General features: G+C 37.4%; 2 protein-coding genes across 3 annotated transcripts in view; one reads left to right on the top strand and one right to left on the bottom strand.

Annotated features, from left to right (window-relative positions):
• The window catches only part of LOC145470711 (zinc finger CCCH domain-containing protein 14-like), a 28,256-nt gene extending 17,237 nt beyond the window's left edge, over positions 1–11,019 (bottom strand). The window contains exon 1 of the mRNA XM_081454540.1: positions 10,910–11,019. Within this exon, the coding sequence (XP_081310666.1) occupies positions 10,910–10,945 (36 nt within the window). The 5' untranslated portion in view covers positions 10,946–11,019. The remainder of the gene's footprint in view (positions 1–10,909) is intronic.
• A 71-nt stretch (positions 11,020–11,090) lies between these two features.
• Positions 11,091–20,472, top strand: part of LOC145470714 (serine/threonine-protein kinase PAK 4-like) — an 84,245-nt gene continuing 74,863 nt past the window's right edge. The window contains exons 1-6 of one of the 2 annotated variants that reach the window (XM_081454541.1): positions 11,091–12,190; positions 13,323–13,456; positions 15,554–15,680; positions 16,157–16,282; positions 17,048–17,182; positions 18,212–20,239. In XM_081454541.1, the coding sequence (XP_081310667.1) occupies positions 11,327–12,190; positions 13,323–13,456; positions 15,554–15,680; positions 16,157–16,282; positions 17,048–17,182; positions 18,212–18,373 (1,548 nt within the window). In that variant the 5' untranslated portion in view covers positions 11,091–11,326 and the 3' untranslated portion in view covers positions 18,374–20,239. Of the gene's footprint in view, positions 12,191–13,322; positions 13,457–15,553; positions 15,681–16,156; positions 16,283–17,047; positions 17,183–18,211; positions 20,240–20,472 lie in introns of those variants that run through there. The other variant, XM_081454542.1, reaches the window with a different exon arrangement.

Here is a 20,472-nt window from a genome sequence, read left to right as displayed (position 1 = left end):
CATCTACTCTCTACGCATTTACTAGTTTATCAGTTCAAGAATTTTTGACTACTCTCTACACTAGTTTAGAAGCTTAAAAAACAGTAGAGTGATAAAAAATATTGGGCTGGGAGTGCGAGTTTCTTGATCATCTGCGATGCTGTAATTTTTGTAATTGTAATTCACTGGCTTTCTTTATTATCTCATATATATCAAAGTGTTATTGAAGTGTTATTACCGTTTACAGTATTTTAAAAATCTTTTTAATGTACAATTCTGTATTGAGTTTACCCTCTACTCTATATGCTCTATGCTATATGTTCTTCCACCTACATTCTACTCTCTACATTCTACCAGCTACTCTCTTCAATCTACCCTCTTCGATCTACCATCTACCCTCTAAGCCCATCTACGCTCTACGTACAAGCTACGCTCCACGATCTACCATCTACCCTCTAAGCCCATCTGCTTGGAAGGTTATTGGAATTTTTTAATTTGTTTAAAAAAATTTTTAAATTTGTTAACAAAGACTAGTAAGCAGCACAAAGGAAGACTTCTGGTAGTTGTAAGCTTTTTCGTTTATTTCCGACCCGTTTCGTCTCTGTCTGAGACTTCTTCAGGGAATGGTTACAACCAACACTGAACAGCATATATAGCACATGAGCGTGCCTATGTTTAACTTCCCATGGAAGTGAATAACTGCTGAAACATGCTGTAAACAGACGTTACAAGAAATGCCTTAATGATAAGCGCTAATCATACGGCCCCTCCAAAACATACAATTTACATCGATGTGCTAAAGTAGTAGTAGATTTATAACTGACAATACAGTCTAAGTCTGGTAAATGTCTCTGGATAACCAGCTTGATGTTAGTGGCTCTGAGTTAAACCATTTATTCGAACTTAGAATGAACAACAATCTCTACGAAGAAATAAGACCCTAAAAACTAGTAAACAACATCTCCACGTGGTCACAAAACATCCACTAAGCGTTCAAAGTCACGTGACCTAAGTATTTGCACTTTTTGAGTACACTCTAACAAAATTTGTTTCACATCAGTTAGCATGACTACAGTTAATTTAAATGTAGATTTAAAGACTACCATTCTACCGTTGCACGATTACTTTTTAGCGAAAGCCATTTAGTTCTGTTACTGTATTTAACCTTCCTGAATAAAGGAAGTAAAATCCCAACTGGGTAACCGCGAAGCCAGAGGTGCTTCCAGAATTTCTCGCATTTCGCTAAAGGCTTTAAAGGTGGAGCTATTTCTAGTATAGCACATAAGCTCACCTCTAATAAAGGCCCTCTTGTTGCTCATGGGATGAAACAACTCAAAGGGAATGTACAGATACTTATTTAGTGGCTTTGATAGGTAGAAAACTGCAGAGTGCTAAAATTAGCATCTTTGTAAAGCTTTGTAAAGAAATAAATCGAGAAACAAAATACTACTCTGGTCAATAACATAGTACGTAAGTTTGATACAATCATTCTTACCATAGAGACAACTAAGAAACTCTAATAGAATTTCTTTGGGACCCTCCCAAACAAAAAATATCTTTTTCTAATGTTTTAATATGTGACCCTCCACAGGAAAACAGGGATAAAGGTGATAGCACGCTCACAACACGCTTCCACTTGGAAATAAAAGAATTTGACTTTAGCACGCTTAAAGCGTGTTCAGGAGCACACTTCATTAGTAAACTCTTTTGTTTGGTTGGACACACTAAGATCAATAAGCGTGCACACACTAACAATGCAGTCAAACAAAGAAGCGTGTTAAACTTCGAAAACAAAAGATGGCGTGCCACAACACGCTTTAGCGTGCGAAATAGCACAACACGCTTAAAGGGCGATACTTTCAAATACTGTGCTGAAAGAGTTTTGGGCAAAGAGAACATTGACGAACATTGCGGTTGCTCATCGATCAACACAATTACTTACCATTTATTTACCGCAATCGCAATTGAAATGAAGTGTGTCGGTCAAGTGTGTGTAAAAAAATAACAGTACTGTAATTTCCCGGATTTGATTATAACTCGTCCTTGTATTTGTTGTTGTGTTGCCGTTTCGACAGAAGGCGAGATGCAGTTGTCATGTTTACCTGTCTTGAGAAGCGCCATTCTTGCCACCGCTTCAATTAAAAAGAAAATTATAAACATTGAACAGTAAATCTGACCTCTCATGAGAAAAACCATTCGCTTGCCATGTGTTATCCATTCAAGATAGGATGCTGTTCGAACGGTTGCTGCTATCTGTTCACGACAAAAAATCAGCCATTCAAACGACAAGGGGAATCCGATCAGATTCAGCTTTTCGTGACGCTTTACATTTGCACAATGTTCAAATCAAAACAAACAATTCCACATACAAAGGTCACAGTTTTGTCACAGAACCTTTCTTTGTTGGCGTTATTGCTTGGCAGATGTCAAGATGTTTGTTGTTTTTTTCACGTTTGCTACACAGAAATCACCAAACAAGATGCCAAAACAAAACAACTTGCTTTTACGCATTTTGGGACTCCAGGACGTCAATTCACGCCGTTTTGCAGTCTGCTTCGTTTCCATCTAGCCAAAAAGGGGAAATTGATCGCGAACCCCCAGTATCTATGAATTCAGAACTAACCGAAAAAAGTTACCGTTACAAAACGGATGAAAATAATTATAACCCAACAAAAAGCCAAAGGCATCCATGTCTGTAAAGTTATTTTGTTCGCGAATGAAACTTGAGACGTTCCCAACTCGTTGCCTAGTGCGTGACCAAAATCTTCCCACTAGTGGTGGTAAAATTGTTCTTCTCGAACGAACCGAACTAAATTATCCAAATATGACTACAACAGGGTTTCGTTTTTTATGGCTTACACTTTACATTGGAAAACTTAACTTTAGTTGCATCATTTAACTTCCCAACACGTGTAACCAATGCCATATGCGTACAGTAATGCGACAATTTGTTGTTCTTCGGCACCGATGAGAATCAGAGACAGCAACTTTTTCTTTGGCTGTATTTCTTTCCAAAGGAAGGAAGGTAATCAGTTTGTTTAAAAATGTTCTACTTGTGTTTGAGGTTATCCAGAATAATAGTATCTTTTGTTCGTTGTCCAACATGGATGCCAAGTTTTTCTCCCATTCTTTGTCGCTCTTTATTAATTGTCGCTAATTTAGAAGCCGTTGGAGTAAAATAATAAAATTCCAACTTTTTGGAGAGCGAGATCACAAACTTTCTGCCGTGTTCCTTTTAGCTCTAGCATGTTCTAGCGTGTTCTAGCGTGCTAACTCACACACTAAGCGTGTTACGGTTAGCGCGCTAATCAAAACAAAAGGTTTAGCGTGTTAACATCTTCGAAACCAATGGTTGTGTGTCCTTCATTGTGCTACGAATTAAATATGCGCATAAAGCATGTCTTATGACACACTAAGTGTGCTGTGTTAGCGTGTTGTGAGCGTGCTATCGCCTTTATCCCTGATTTCCCGTGGAGGGTCACATATTTCAATCTTTTTAAATTTTTTTTTTATTTTTTAACTTTTTTTATATTTTGGGGGCCATACAGTTAGTGCCAATCGTATGGCCCCCGAAATATAACAACACGCAATAACATGTGCATTAAGGCTTTTCTTCATTAAAAAATTTAAAAATTTAAAAAATATATTAAAAATTCATGGGCTTAGAGGATAAATGGTAGATCGTAGAGTGTAGAGCGTAGATTGAAGACAGTAGCTGGAAGAACGTAGAGAGTGGAGTGTAGATGGGCTTAGAGGGAAGATGGTAGATGGTAGATGGTAGATTGAAGCGTGTAGCGTGTAGAGAGTAGCTGGTAGAATGCAGAGCGTAGATGGACTTAAAGGGTAGATGGTAGATCAGAGTGTAGATTGAAGAGAGTAGACTGTAGATGGTAGAAGAGGGTAAACTCAATACAGAATTGTACATTAAAAAGATTATTACAATACTGTAAACCGTCGCAACACTAAACATTCCCCACATGCTTTAATATTTGCTATAATAACTGTAAGCTTCTACGCCTGTACATAGAACCATAGAGCGTAGATGGTAGAGGGTAAACTCAATACAGAATTTTAAATTAAAAACGATTAAAGCACTGTAAACTGTAATGACACTTTAATATATATGAGATATATGCAAGGAATATGCTACAAATTGAAATCAAATGTTACGAAATAGGCAGGTTACCATAGTAACAATACACAACTACGAAAAAAGCTATGAAGTAGGAGGTAATGTATCTTCCCATCTTGTAGGAGGAGAGTGGTGACGAAAGCGTAGAGTCGTAAAGCTCTACGAAAATTTTTACGCCAAATCAAGCTTCATAAAACAGGCGCCAGTTGCTTATGACCAGCTGCAACACCAATTTGACCATTTGAAGGAGCATTTTTCTTATAAAGAAGTTCAACTCAAAATGTTTTGCCTGCCTGTAAAAGCCAATTTTCTTCCTACTGACGACATTAACGAAACCCTGGTATATGCATCTTTTTACATTATAATAGCACCCATGCAATGTGCAGTGATCCATCTACCTGCACGTCCCGCGTCTCAGACTCATAATTTTCCTAAAAGACACACAAATTTAGTCCCAGATGCATCCCATTGGACACAAAAAAATTACATTCTCTCTATTACGATCATGACTTGATGACTTTTCTTCTCTATTTATGAAAAATTTCAAAATACGTATCAAAGTAAGCAGCGCGTGATCGTAAAGCCAACGCCATTATGTTCTGGTCATTACAGCCTCAATTTTCACGATCAGTGGTATTTTACAGAAGTGTATGGTTTTTGATTCTATACACGTGCTTTCTGTCTCTTCCTGCTTGCTTTCATAAGGCGGACATTGTTATTCCAATTATATGCGACCGAAGAAAAAACTTAAGCCCCTGGAGGGGCAATCACAGCTCTCATTCGCAAAACAGCCCAAAGCGAGTAAACATCAAGAACAAGAAGCAGCAACTACAATAGAGAAGGATGATGCGAAAGTGAATGAAGACAATGAAGAATCAGCACAAGCAAAATCTGTGAAATCTAAGGAACAAAGATTTTTTGAGCTGTGGCTCAAAACATATTCGTGGCTGGTCTACGAGAAAAATGGAAATTATATGCAACCCTCCAAGTTGTGACCATTTTAGTCACCATGACGACTAGAATTTTGGAGCTGGCAACTAAATTAGCACGCAAGTCGCCAGCCCGGCGACTAAAATTAACGTGACCTATGCGTCAGGAGCTTGAGCGGACTATCATCCGGAGCGAAAAGAAAAACGTTCTGACTTTGCAAAGCTAGTTGTTGTGGGATTTTAACCAACAGAAATGGAGACTGAATAAAATGAAATGTTACACGGTAAACAAAGATCAAGGAATTGCATTCAGTTGAGCTTGGAACGCGACGAAATTCGTTCCACTCGACTGAACTTTGGCCTGTGACAATTTTACCTGGAAGCGTGAGACAACGCACGCAATCCGGTCATTTGCCATCGAAAAGAAGAGGAATTGCAAAAGCTTGGAAAGCTCGACGATGACAGAATCCACGATATATTTGAGAAACATCCAGATGTATTTGAGAAACGTATTTTGTTTCAGTGGACACGAAAATACTTGGCTTTACAGCAAACTTGATAACACAAGCACGGGGGATTCTATAAATAAAAAAAACTGTGATGAAAAGCGGCTCGCAGTCGTAAATAAATTTCACTTGTGTGAACGAACCTGGGTTTATTTTTAAATTGTCAAAGATTTCATCAATAAAAAATATCCGTCTTAGTGATTGTCCCAAAACTTGTGAAAGTATTTTCGCGTTGAGTATTCATGTTCTGCGGTTTGCATATTAAATTCAAAATGACAAACAATTTGAGCATGAACGTTTCTGTCCATTTCAATAGTCTTTAATTTTCAGATGAAGTTTTATATCGTTTGCTTGTTCAAGCAGAAAACGAGGTTGAACATTTAAAAAAGATCATAAGCGATAAGGTAAAAATAGTGTTCACTTTATGGTCTCTGCAAGAATTTGATGCCGCCTTGATAAACATTGGAAAACTTTCCGCCATTCAGCTGCGAATGAGGCTATCTTATTTTAACTTGGTATAATCTGTGTCGTTTGCACTGCTCCTGTTGTGTGAATTATAAATGATATACACAAATATTTCTGTGTTTTGTGAAGCGACTTTTTTTCTTAATTTTCATCAAATATTTTCGTGGGAAAAATGGCGGTAAACATATGTTTCATTCATACATGCTCACGCTTTTTGCTGGTTGATTTCACAACCAGCGCCAGTGCTCAAGCAAGACTTTATAATGAAGATAGTCTGAACCTTTGGTTTTTGATATTTGTGGTGTCACTTGTAAATCGATGGAGCTATTTGAAGGCATGTACATTTGCATTATTATAACCATTGTAAAGATTTATTGAAAGTGAAAGCCAATCAATTTAAAATGACTGAATGAGAACTGTGATCAACTCACAACACTGTTGCAACAATATAGTACTTTTTCATTGTGATCAGAAACTATTTCATTCCAATAAAAGCATATTTGAATCAACAGTAGGTAGTTCTTTCACTGAACGGGACTTCAATTTACCTGGTGGTTCAAGGAAAATGTTATTAATAATACAGTTAGATAATAATAAGATTGTTATTTATTATCAATTAATCATTAATTTATGCATATATTTTGGCGACTAAAATTTTTCACTGGCAACCAAACCTGAACAGTCAGTGGCCAAATTGCCACTAAGGAAACAAGTTAACTTGGAGGGTTGATATGTATTGTTAAGTCTGCTCGGAGGCTAGGAAATCGAACGGAATGAGTAAAGAAGCTTTCAAACACCGCTCTAAATCAGTATGCTGGTCTCCTCGAACACAAAATGGCCCTCCAAGGTAAAAAAAGTAACTACTAAAATACCAAGCTCATTTAATTGTATGTGTTATTCATATGTACAATTCATAATTATAATGAGTGTCCTGTGTGTGGGACTCAAAGGTTTTTGGCTGTGTGAGTCCTGAGAGTGACTTAAGTATGCGATTTGCAATATGGAGTCTTGACTTAGCAATTTGTGATTTTGCTTTCTTCAAACACTGTTTCTAGTGTAAGAACAAGTTACTAAAAAGAATATCTTACTTGCTTATTTTTGTGATTTGGGAAAACAAAATTTTTATATCCGTGATCCTCTATTTTTTCCGTTCGTGAACCATGCCAGAGGACCCCCCACCCCCTCAGTATGACCCTCTACAATTTATTGGACCCTCACCTAAAGAATTGGCCCCTGAAAAAGGTCTTCAGGGGCCACTTTGGCCCTCAAGTAAAATTTTCTAACTGAAACACTGGTGCATGTGAAGAAAAATTAACTGGACTACTAGCAATCGAGATTTACAGTGCAGCTCATATATATCCGAACCAAAATATACGCGTAATTTGCGTCAGCCCAATACGCGTATACATGTATGCATATACGCACATATCCGTATGCACATACGCACATACACATATACAGTGCAAGCCTGCAAATAATTTTTGTCTATAGGCAGGCCATTTGTCAGGACAAGGACCAGTTTTGACCTAACAAAAAGCCAGTCTGGTCGGACAAAAGAAATTGCTTGTCGTTAGAAATTAAAAAGAGACATTTGAGACATTTTGGTATTTTAGTGTAGACTCTTCGCTGAAATATTGGTTGTAAATTCGAAAAGCTCATAAGTCAGCTGAGTGTAAAATCGCTACGAGCACCAGCAAGGGGACATTTACATTATTTCTGGTATTATTTTACCTGTTGAAAATTGACAAATTTACAAACATTCATACCCCTAGTCACACAAGCGTTTCCAACGTAACAAGTTTCTCAAGACGTCTAAGGAAAACGGGAAAAACGTTGAAACAATCTCCCACGTGGACATTCAGAGACTTGAAAATTGGCTGAAATGAATTCTTTGACTTTTTCTGAAAGCAAGTTTCCTCTGGATGTTTTTGGGGTCAATTGAATAAAAAATTTGCGTAGTTATTTAAAATGTGGAATTGGAGGTGGTCGTGACTAAAAAGCGTGACTAATCTGTACATTCACGCTTTTCACCAAAACATTTCTGTGGTACACAAACTATATTTCAACCACACTGACAAACGTAAAAAAAAACTAGAAGAGTTAAAAATTAAACTGATTTTTGATCATACGGACTAAAATAAACATTTGGTTATGTTTTAGAGGTTTTAAAGTTTTTGAAAGTGATTGCATTCAGATAAACGAAACATGAGTATTTGGGCCGTGTATTTAATTTCCATACTATTATAATCGGGTCAATATATTACGACTGAAAATTAATTCCACAACACTTGGTAGCAACAAACGACGAGTAATTACATAAGACCTCAGTTTTTAGCAGTTTTTCAGATGAACATAATTCAGATTAAATGGGGCTTCATGATCTTTCACAACGCCACTGCAAAATGCATAAATTAACATGTAGGGATAGTGGCGCTGATGTGATGTGTTTACAATTCGACATAATTTATTATAACATTTGACACGACGCACTGCGCGTGATAAAATTCTTAGAATTGGAATAAAAACAAAACCGATAACAAACCTTTTTGGCTTAGTATTGTGTGGCAGTATAACATTATAACTTGTCCCATATTTGGCCACAAATTTCCAGTCAAAATATTTTTCATTTTAGCAGAAATGCCCTGTCAGAGTGTCTGACCAGGCTAAGCTTTTACCTGTCAAAACCTCAAATTTACCGGACAATTGTTCGATGACCGATTGTTATTTGCAGGCTTGCAGTATATATGCGTATTCCTGATTAGTATGTATGAGCTAACCTATTGTTTTTGCTTTTCTTAACAGGTCATTGTTGCTTTCAATGGCTTGACAGCTTGCCACAGAGCGAGAAAGAGTTTTCTTTATTTTGAATACGCGTATACAGTATACGCACGTATGCCTTCAGACTAGACTTATTAGCAAAATGTTAGAAACTAACATTTTGCAATTGGAAACAGAAAATTAACTGACTGAATATGATTAAAAGAGAGAGCATTTTGCTGTTAAATCAAAAATTTACCGTTTTTTTTTTTTTTTTTTGGATAGAACCGGGGATCCATGCTTCAACAATCCCATCTTCATGGAGTAAACACAACCAAAAGATAACTTTTTTTCCACACAAAGTAAACACGGTCCAAGCAAGCACACGACTTGGAAACATGTGCCGAAACACACAACTTTTCCTTGAAGAAAATTAAAAACAACAAAATGTGAGCGGCGCACCATAGAAACTTCAATAAACAATTCTTTCATCGGCGGAAAGAGTATTTTACCATTTGAATGGACGGTTTGTGTCGGATATAGCTGGATATATCATTTTCTCGACAAGGTCTTCGGAACGCTTCAAACAATAAACATTCTTGCAAGTGACTTGCAGACGCATGCCGAAACACAGAACTTTTCCTCAAAGAAAAAAAAAACTAAATGTGAGCGACACGCCAGTGAAACTTTGATAAACAATTATTTGGCTAAAGAAAGAGCATTTTACCGTTTGAATGAACGGTTTGTGTCAAATATAACTGGAGAGATCATTTTCTCGACAAGGTCTTCAGAATGCTTCAAACAATAAACATCTCACAAGCAACTTGCCAACGCGTGCCTAAACACAGAACTTTTCCTTGAAGAAAAAATAACTATACATGAGCAGCACACCACAGAAACTTTGATAAACAATTTTTTCCTCAAGGAAAGATTATTTTACCATTTGAATGAATGATCTGTGTCAAATATAACCGAAGATATCATTTTTCCGACTAGGATCTTCAGAACGCTTAATTCAGACAAACATTTCGCAGATGACTTGCCGACATGTGCCAAAACACAGATCTTTATTTGTAAAAACATTAAGTTCACATGTTAAAATAGGGAGTTCAAGCGACTGTTTCAGTTTTCTTCCCATTTTTGGTAGCTTAAGATCAAGCAAGTGTTAATAAACAGTAGTTTGTCGGTGAATTTGCGAAGTAATCGAAAACTTGAAATATGATAGTTTTCATTGATCAGCAGGACGTTCTAACAACATGCAAATTTCGCTTTGAAGCCTTTTTCATTCCCAGAAATACAATGTCCTTTGTTTGACCAACAATGCTTCACATAAAGAAACTTATGGGAATGCATAACAAAGAGACATATACGTGCACATATACATGCGTACGTATGCGTATATACATGTATATGTGCGTGTATACATGTGTATATGTGCACGTATTGACATACGCGTATACGCAAAATACGCTCGTATAATACGCGTATGCGTAGTTCGCAAATATCTGAGCTGCACTGTATATGGATTGCATTGAATTACTAAGCAGTGTCTTGTTGACACATGCCTTTGAATATTTATCAAATGTGACAATGGTCATCTTTGATTTTGATCAAAGTCATTTCACTTGGACATTTACATAATTATATTACAGGAATTTCAAGGGCACTGCTAAATAAAATGTGTTTGTAAGCCAATGGTGTTAAAAGACTGGTCCCTTGAAAATGACTCAATATAACACCATCAAACCAGAGTCAACTGACATACGATTTTCACTTGACTCTGAGGATTACTTCCCCTCAGGTTTCCGAAACAACAGTGACCAAAATCAGTTCTTTACAGAGCTGACCTCGACACTCAAATAATCACACAAAAGCTAGACGAAATATTGATAGGAGAGAAAACATACTCATAACGAAAGTATTTGGTAAGCTAAATAAGGTCATAATAACATTTAAAATGCTCTCTCATGAGCGCTTCAAACGTTAAACAGATGTTTTGCGTTCGATTATTAACATCTGACAATTAGAATCAGTGTCGAAACAAGATGGCGGCGTACGCAGTGGATTATTTCAGGCTAAATTATTGCCCTTTACGAACTAAAACACATGAAATAAAACGTGCTACTATCGTAGCTACTTACTCTTATTTGTTGACTAATCTCGTTTCCAATTTCCATGTTAAATTCCACCAAAACCAGCTTAAACTTTCATTCTACCAGCATGACCTTCTCAGAATCAACTTGAACGATGCGGCGTGGTCACATGGCTAGTCTGCATTTTTTCGCGGCAAACAGCTGGATCAAACCACCGCGTATTCATTCTCTCCGGGTATCTCCGCTAATTCATCGGAAATATTCGGTTTCCGAATATTTGCCGAGTAAATAAACGGACGGAAATTTGCAGACAAATCGTCATGGCGCGGTGTAAATGCTTCCAAATTTTTCCAGGAGATTCATTTTTGGCTTTATTACCACCCACCAATTACTACGAGAACAGCTAATCTGTAAGTTGGAACTTGCCAAACTTTTTACGGCGTTTTTGCCGTGAGGCACTTGAAAATGTTCAAGCGTTTGTTTCAAAAGAAACGTAAACGAATCGACATATCGGTACCGCAGAACTTCGAACACCGATTTCACACTGGATATGATACAAAAACGGGGAAGTTCCTTGGTTTACCGCCTCAATGGGAAGCCTTGCTTGGGATAGAGAGAGAATCTCAAAAGAGACCTAAACCGATTGTCGATCCTGAAATTATCACTCAAGTTTCACCGTTGCGAAAGTCCCAATTGAATTTGTTGAACTCCGAGAAACCCGGACAAGCTTCTAAAGTCATATCCGTTTCTAGGTCGAATTCTCTTCGCAATTCGTTCAGAGTTAATCCAGGCTCTAGACCTTCCGGTAGAAAAAGAGAGAGACCGAATCCTGAACTTAGTGAAGGCGTAGATGCTTCGAGGACATCCAACGGAAATGTTGCAGCGGACTATTTTCCAGAAAGTCCTGAGAAATTAAACAACCGCCGATTTTCGGAAGGGTATGGACGCTCGTACAACGAAAGAGACAATAATAGGCAGCAAAAGACTTCTGGTATACAGAGAGAGACGTCTGCAAGTTCCGATTATGGCTCGGCAAGTACGGACTCGGCGGGCGAAGCAGCGGAAAATAACGGAGACGACCTTCGAAGTTCTTCGAAGACGAGGCTCATGTATTCTGATTCACCAGTGAGTCACGAGCAGTTTCGTAAAGCTTTGGAATTAGTTGTAACCTCGACTGGTCCGCCTGAGAATCTGGAAAATTTTATTAAAATAGGCGAGGGTTCAACCGGGGTTGTCTGTCTTGCTCGAGACAACAAAACGGGACGGCAAGTTGCGGTGAAGAAAATGGATTTGAAAAAACAACAAAGACGAGAACTTTTGTTCAATGAGGTAAGCTTAAAGAGATTAACGTCTTAAATATACATCTTTACTTTAACAATTTTTTTTTTCGGAATTTGCAATCTTAAGGTCTTGAGGTCATACACATCTATAAAATGCCATTTCGAGAATGTAGCTTCCTTTCGTCGGTCACGAATGCATACGACGCGCAGATATTAAACCCTCTGTTTTTTTTTTGTTTTTTTTTTTTGCTCTGTGTAATTTATTTGTAAGGTTTTACTTCCAAAGAGTTGTAGTTAGCTTCTGTAAACGATGTTATGTTGAAACCTGAGATGCTTATTAGCTTTAAGTTTAATAAAACATCAATGAGATTATTATTATTATTGTAAGTGATTATGTCAGTGTCGCATACAATTATTTAAGAGATAAAGGAATAAATTTCAATTACTGAGTTTGCGATGGAGATTTTTTCAGTTTATTGATGGTTTTAGACGTTGCCCAGTTTCATGGTCTTTGATTCATTCTTAGTGTACTGAAAATGTATACTTTTAATTGTCTTTGTTAAGTATGTGGTAACATAGTTTTGTTACTAACCTGCTTTATTAGCAGTAATCTTATCTAGGATATTTATTAGACAGGCACAAAGTGTTTAGAAAAATACATCTTCTTCCAATAGTTTATGATTATTAATTTTATGAGACTTTCTTTAATATATTGTCACATTTTAAGTGTATTTAGTGATGTTCCCAGCTTTTAAGTCACACCAATAAATTCTTAAATGCCAGCATTTTTAGTTTCAGTCAAGATATGCAAGAAACATTGCAAATTTCTTGCAGAACTTGCCACCCCTCCCTCAATCCCTCTGGATTATTATTCCACTTTTGGTTCATGGTTTCCTTTGAAAAATTGGCTTTTGAGACTCATTGTTCCTCTTTGAATTTGCAAGAACCCTTCTTTGGGTGGGTATAATTATTCTGGAACAGCACCAGTAAGGTCAGTGAGTCTGCATGTAGCTGGCGTGATTTTGTGTTTTTTTTTATTGGAGGCTCTGCTGCTGAGACAAAAGTACTGATGCACAAAGTACTGTCAGCTAAGCAGGCTACATTTTGTAAATCTCAGCTTAAAACCTTCCTTACCTATTAATTGCTATCAGTATTAATACAGTGTATGTTTGTGGTTATAGGTGGTGATTATGAGAGATTACCCACACCCAAACATAGTGGAAATGTATGGAAGTTACCTTGTTGGAGATGAACTGTGGGTAGTTATGGAATTCCTTGAGGGAGGATCACTAACAGATATCATAACTCACACAAGGTGAGGAGAAATATTTACTTGTACATATGTATGCAGTTAAACTATGTAATTTGACTAACGAAGTCATCAACAAGGGGTGCAAGTCTTGCCGTCGCGGTCAGTGTTATTTAGATACCAGTACGTAAATCCTCAAATTAGTGCCTGGGATGCTTATTTCAAATTTAAGAAAAGATGGGGGCACTTAATCAAGGAGGGTGGGTGGGAGGGGGGCACTTACTTAATTTTTCCCAAATCATGGCCTGACATGATCATTTTTTAAATGCATCATCTGGACGTAAACAACAGCATGAGCTGTTTATCAACATAAAAAACTGATCCTTAACTTTAAATCGCGGCACTGTTAGTACTTGTAATTTTTTTTTCAAACTTAATGTGTTCACAAACTGAGACAATGCACAAATCTAATACTACATGGCAAAAACTATACATCCTTTGGTGTCTTATTACTCGTTCCACAAAATGGAGGGAGGGGAGGGGGGAGGGGCACTTATTTCAAATTTTGGCCAATCGGAGGGGCACTTATTCAAAGGGGGCGCTTATTCGAGGGGGGTGCTAATTCGAGGATTTACGGTATGCGCATGCGCCAGGATTCCACATGTTCTTAGACCAGGGCAGTTTTTGCATTGTAGTTAGCATTTTCCTCATTTGCGTCATAAGTGTGGGGACTCTTCTCAGAGGCTGTTTCCCCTCCCCTGTTCCTCCCTCTCTTTCCTCTGTTTTTATCAGTGACAGGTGCATGTTTTTCTCCTGTCTGCATTGGGGCTCCTGGAGCTGGGTTGCTGGGACTTGCCAGCCATGGGAGCGGTCTCCATTTAGGAGCTGGTTTACTGAATCGTGGAAGCTCCTGGATGTCTTGGGCACCCAACCTCCACTTTGCGAGGCAGTTGTTAATGATTTGTTAGAAGTTAGCTGTGATGTTTTTTTCCCGGGTGGCTACATGTATTATAAAATAAATGTTTTTTTTTCTGGTAGGACTCTTTCCTTGCTTGTCTGTCTGTCTGTTTTTTATTGTTACATTATGCATATATTTGACACATGTACAAAGGTAGCTAGTGGAGGTTTCCATTCAATCCTATTGGTACTTACTGCATCACATTTGGTAGCATAAAGTGACAAGAAACATATTTATATTCCCTATTAGATGTGATTCTGGTTCATTGTACGTAAGGGTAGCCTGCAGTATTAAGGTGACTCCTCAGGAAGAAAAGTTGCCAAAAAATGTTTTTGAAAGTTTCCATGAATGTTCCCTACCAAGAACTGTTTTGAAAAATACAGTTAAAGAGATAGGTCACCGTGCTCACTTAAGAGATATGGTGGGCCAATCTTACCCAATTTTCATGTATGCCTAACCATTCACATTATTTCATTAGTTGACTGTTCATTTTACGTTTGGCAATAGCTGGAAGCAAATTGTATTAAAGCAATACCTGAAAAAAATATTGATAGGTAGAACATCTCGGACAGTTAGAATATTGTAATATATATAATGTATGGAAAAATTGTACAATTCTAAACAACAGTCATTGACTCAAAAAGTTCATTGCATTGTTGTGTTCAAGGTCATAATTCTCATTCTCAAGTAACGGTTTTGTGTAGTCTTATAGCTGTATCTTTTTTTCCTTCCAAACATTTTTTTTCTTAATTTTTTAACTTAAAGCGGATTATTTGTGCACCAAAATGAAGCAATAAAATGGTAGGTTACCATATATGCTCATTTAAGAGAAAAGGAACATTTATAAATTCATTGTGAAGCTTAGCTTGAAGGAAATCTCTTACATTGTGTATGTGTACGCACTCATGTGCGTGTGCAATGACGCAAAAATCATAGGCAGTAGGGATGCACAATATAATACTGAGGAATCACCTTAAATTTGCTAGCGCCCATTTTTACACCTGGGTGGAGTGAGGCTCGGAAAGTTAAGTGTCTAAATTACACAACAGTCCTAGCCATGGATCAAACCTAGACTACTCAACTTCAAGTTCCACATTGTAACCATTTGGTCATTACACCTCCCGTAAACTAAGGGAGATATAAGAGCCTTCCATAAACTATAGAGGTGTCATCGAGAAGGGTTATTCATTAATTTCTCTCTCTAGTTTGACAGAGGAGCAGGTGTCCTGTGTGTGCCGTGCCGTGTTGAAAGCTCTGGCTTTCCTGCATCCACAGGGAGTTATCCACAGAGATATCAAGAGTGATAGTATTCTTCTCACCACAAGTGGACAGGTATATGAAAAATACTCTCTACAATAAATTATAAGTTATTAACGTAATTCCAATCTTTCGGATTATCTGAGAGTCTCCTGGGTAAAGGCCGAATCTCCCTAACTCCCATATGAGCCACCAAATTTCCTGTACAACACAAATGAAAGCGCATAAAATACATTTTTCAGACATATTTCAGCCAGTGGGAACTTTCTTTAAATTTATTGTGCATGAACTTCTACTGCGACTGTACTTATATGAAAAACATCCAATATCTAAGCCTCCTGCCTTCTATTCTGTTTTACTATTATATGATTTTGTACTACATGTATGAAACAGACAAAGTCATCAAATTGTATAGTGGGTGCATACAGTGGACATGTAAGTGGTCACAGGTTATGTACGTGTATAGTGTACATGTATAAAAATATGGATCTGTTTGCACTTGACAAAAATATGTTACAGAAATATCTTCTTTAAAATTTTTCTTGCTGCAGGTGAAGCTGTCTGACTTTGGATTCTGTGCCCAAGTGACAGAAGAAATGCCAAGAAGAAAGTCCCTTGTTGGCACTCCATACTGGATGGCACCTGAAGTTATATCAAGAAAACCTTATGGGACGGAGGTGATAAATTAGTAAACCACAACAAAAAAGGAAAACAGGATTGTTTATCCGACATACAGTACTAGTGGTTTTTCAGTTGCGTTAGTGGATTCTGTCTTTTGTTTGCCTGACGGGCAAGTGAAGTTGGTTGAAGCGGGGAATGTTTGAGGATATTCAAATTACAGATGTTCTGTAATATTTTATCGTTATAATTGTGTTGTTTTAATTTTAAATTTATTATGCTAGTAAGAAATGTTTTACAGTGCTAGTAAGAATGACTTTCATGCTAGGGCATCATAATAATTTTTATCAGTGATACTCTCGAACATTGGTTTTCTTTGTACCTTGTTGGTACCGTGTTAACATACATTTGGGTAGAGAATGGCAAAGTGATTTAAGCCGTAGAACCTTGACAGGGAACATAATGCAATAATCCCAGCCAGGACTTGAACTCAGACTGGAACGTTAACCTTAACCACTATGCAAACGACCCTCACAAGAATTGCAAATATAGCAGGGAGACTTACATGTAGTTCATCACTTTGTGGTTAACAGTGGATAATGATTTTCCTTTTAAAAGTGTATTCTCTACTCATTTTCTGTGGAGTAGTGTAGTCAACTTGATCTGAAGTTCTCCCTACTTACAGTACTGCCTTGTTTGAACAACTCAAGCTTGCAGTCCAAGAAGTGCAGATTATTTCTATCTGTAATTTACATTTGTTAAATTGCTATTAATTACTTCCTTGCAGTATAATAACTTTCTTTATGTTGTCTCCTTTATGACAGGCTGATATCTGGTCCCTAGGGATCATGATTCTTGAGATGATTGATGGAGAGCCACCTTATTTCAGTGAGCCTCCATTACAAGCCATGAGAAAACTGAGGGACCTGGATCCACCAATCACACAAAGGAATGGTGAGGTGAGTTTTCAACTAGGCGATCTAAAACAAACAACTTGGAGTAACAAAGCATTTTGTAACATAAATTTATTTTATTTTTTACAATACAGTATTTTATAGTTCACACGTCTTACATCAAATACATTGTTTACGGCAACTTAAAGAAAAGAAAATTAAAAAATTAAAAAATAAGATGAAATTAATGTAAATTACTGTTAAATCACTGACTCCTAAAAGACATTCATGACATGTTGGCCTGTTATGCACTATGTGAGCAAATTGTAGCACTTTGCCGGCTATGCTTGGAAACACATAATACTGAATGAATGATATTTATAATAAATAGTTAAATCAATCCGTTTTAAGCTAGAGGCAGTTTGGAAGAGAATTTTTTTCGCGGTCAAGTTTTTCTGGTTTTCTTTACTTTCCTGTTAAGGGGAAGTACAGTGGAACCCCACCTGACAGCCACCCTGTTAATATGGCCGCCTCGTTATTCCGGCCAATTTATTCTGGCCAGAAGAAAAGCTCAGTCAATCATTTTCTTATTTGAAGGACTCCTTTGATACCACCACCCTGTTAATACAATTACCAACGGGCCACAAAAATCTGGCCGTATTAACAGGGTTCCACTGTACTGCATAATAATTATAGACTTGCTATTCAAGGCAGAGTTTACATGTAAAAGAAAAATGTAGACTTAATCATTTATTTGCCAGTCTGATAACTATCTGAATTAACTTCTTGGTTGTCTGAGACCCAACGTACTTGTCCAAAATATTTTGTCTTAAGTAAAGAAGAAATAAAGCAAGACCATAAGCCTGATAAAACAAGCAAAGTGAAATGGTCTGACCTCATGTCGTGCATCAAGAGAGGAAATCAGCTGGCCAACAGTTGTCTTGAGTATAATATAACTTAAATTGCATGTGGCAAATAGAAATTTTCAAGAACCTCCCAATTTTGACTTATTATTAGAAAAACTTATTATAATATCTTCGCTGCACTTCAAGTATTGATTTATTTCCTTATCTCTGTTCTACTTCTATTCTACAGATGTCTTCTCGGCTGCTGTCATTTTTGCAGAGAACCTTGGAGCGTGACCCAGCACAAAGAGCTTCTGCATTTGAACTTCTTAATCATTCCTTCATTCGCAGCACGTCCAACTCTACATCTCTTGCGGACATGATGAAAAGTTTTCGACACAGTGTTTGTTAGGCTGACAGTACGTTTATTTAGTGGCCTTTGGCACTAGGAAAGAACCTCTCATGCCCAGAGCTGTCCTTTGGAGTTGGTCTACAAAATTCAACTAAGAAAGCGATAGAGCTGAAGGGTTTTTGAAGTATGAGCAGTCTTAGAATTTTATCTCACATGGCACATTTCCCTCCTTGATCCCCCATCATTTGATTTGCTGCTTTTTATCCTCTTCCCCTCCAACTCCTCCTGCCTGCCGTGCAGACTACAAGAATTGCTTCTGTTTGTTTTCTATCGGAAGGTGCCAATGTTTGTGCCTTCTAAAGAAACAAGCTGTGATTATAATTAACTTAGCAGAAAGTGAGATAGCCTTTATAAGAGGATTGCTTGCAACAAAAATTTTCATCATGCAACTTTGTAGAAATAAGAATTTTGTTCCACCCAAACAGATCTGTATTATGCCTTCAGTGCTTGGGATTTTTATTTTAATTTACTACGTTGATCTGCATGTGACAAATTGAGTAACCTGCAGAAGTATATGCCTGTAGGGGGAGGGGGGGAGGGGGGAATATTAAATGACATAGCTATAACATGTGCAGGTTCAAAATATTTATTTAAAGGCCCTTTTAAATACCTAAATGACAGATTTTCCTACCCTTTCATATACCTAAACTTGTGTAATCCCTATCCTTTTAATTATACCTGAAGCCTGAAAAAGGTGCCCCTTTTGGGCAGAACCTGCCCATATTGGTCATTATTCTTTTATAGGAAGCCCACCCCGCAGGAAGTATACATAAATTGACCTGAGAATACTCGTCTCTTGCCAAATGCTTGATTTTTCCCACTCAATATAAGATTTCCAAGATTTGAGCCAAAAATTTCCGTACTGATAACATTCCTAAAGAGATTCACAGTGTCCTAGGGTGTCCGTTTCATTTTGCACAACAATTTTAACTGAAATACAACACGCTGGGCATGGAATTGAAATCCTAGATAATTTAAATTAGCTGGCTACTTTTACAGACTGTTCATAGGCAATTGCCAAAAGAAGATTACTAAATGTACAACTAATAGCGAGGCCATGTTATCTCCAGAGTCTGCATATCTTCTGGATAAAATCACAAGAGACCAGAAAATCCTGGTCCCAGTTTGTCACTGCATGTGATTGAATTCAATAGTGGTTTCTGAACAGGCATAAAGACAGTAGACTGCAAGCCGTCTCTCTTTTGCTTGAATGAATATTTGCGAGGAAAGAACCCAAACAGACACACCGGCGCTACTTGCGGCTTTCCACTCACTTTGGCTCGTTCCTTTGTGATCTGTCCTGTGGATTTTTCAAACAAAAGAGAGACTGCTCGCAGTCTATGAAGAAACGAACTGTGACTAATGGCAGCTGTTCTTCCGATTTCTCTCTGAGGTCTAGATTGTTGGTGTTAACCAAAAGGATTTTGGCCTCTGGAAGTGAGATTTGTAGTTTGGTAGTGCATGCATCAAGCAAAGTAACAGCTTAACCATTTTTTTAAAGAAAAAAAATCAGAAATCAGCTGTCAATTTTATTTTCAAAATGACTGCTCAGTTGGTGTTATTTGAATGGTTGTGCACAAGGGTCTTATGCACAAACTTGAAAGTTACATTTGAGCTAGAACCAGCTCAGCATGATAAACAGTACAATCTGAAAGTACCGCTTTCAGTGTAATGGTCACACACTGGGGTTTCATTGCTGACCTAGAAGTTAAAACCACTTTATACATCAAAATAAACAGTACCACATGAAAGTACTACTTAATAGCTTTCATTTCAATGGTTGCACAATTGGGTTTCATGGACAAACTCAAAAGTTGCATGGAACCTAATTGTGAAGCGTTAACAAACATACCACATGAAAGTACCGCTCTGGTTTCATCCATGGACTGAAAACACCACAAAAATTAATATTGACTCAACAAGTTTTGCTTGTGATAGTCAAAGATTAAATGTTTTGCTCGATTTTGTATTCTTTCCAACAGTCCTTGGAAACCACAACTTAAACACAAGCGCATTATCTTGGTAGTTAATTAAATCCAGAGTATTGTAACAGTTATACGGTTTTGATTAGACTACGAGTAGTCCCTCTTTCGCTTAGT

This window comes from Orbicella franksi, chromosome 15, assembly GCF_964199315.1.
Source record: "Orbicella franksi chromosome 15, jaOrbFran1.1, whole genome shotgun sequence".
NCBI lineage: Eukaryota > Metazoa > Cnidaria > Anthozoa > Scleractinia > Merulinidae > Orbicella > Orbicella franksi.
This window is presented reverse-complemented; position numbering and strand designations above follow the sequence as displayed.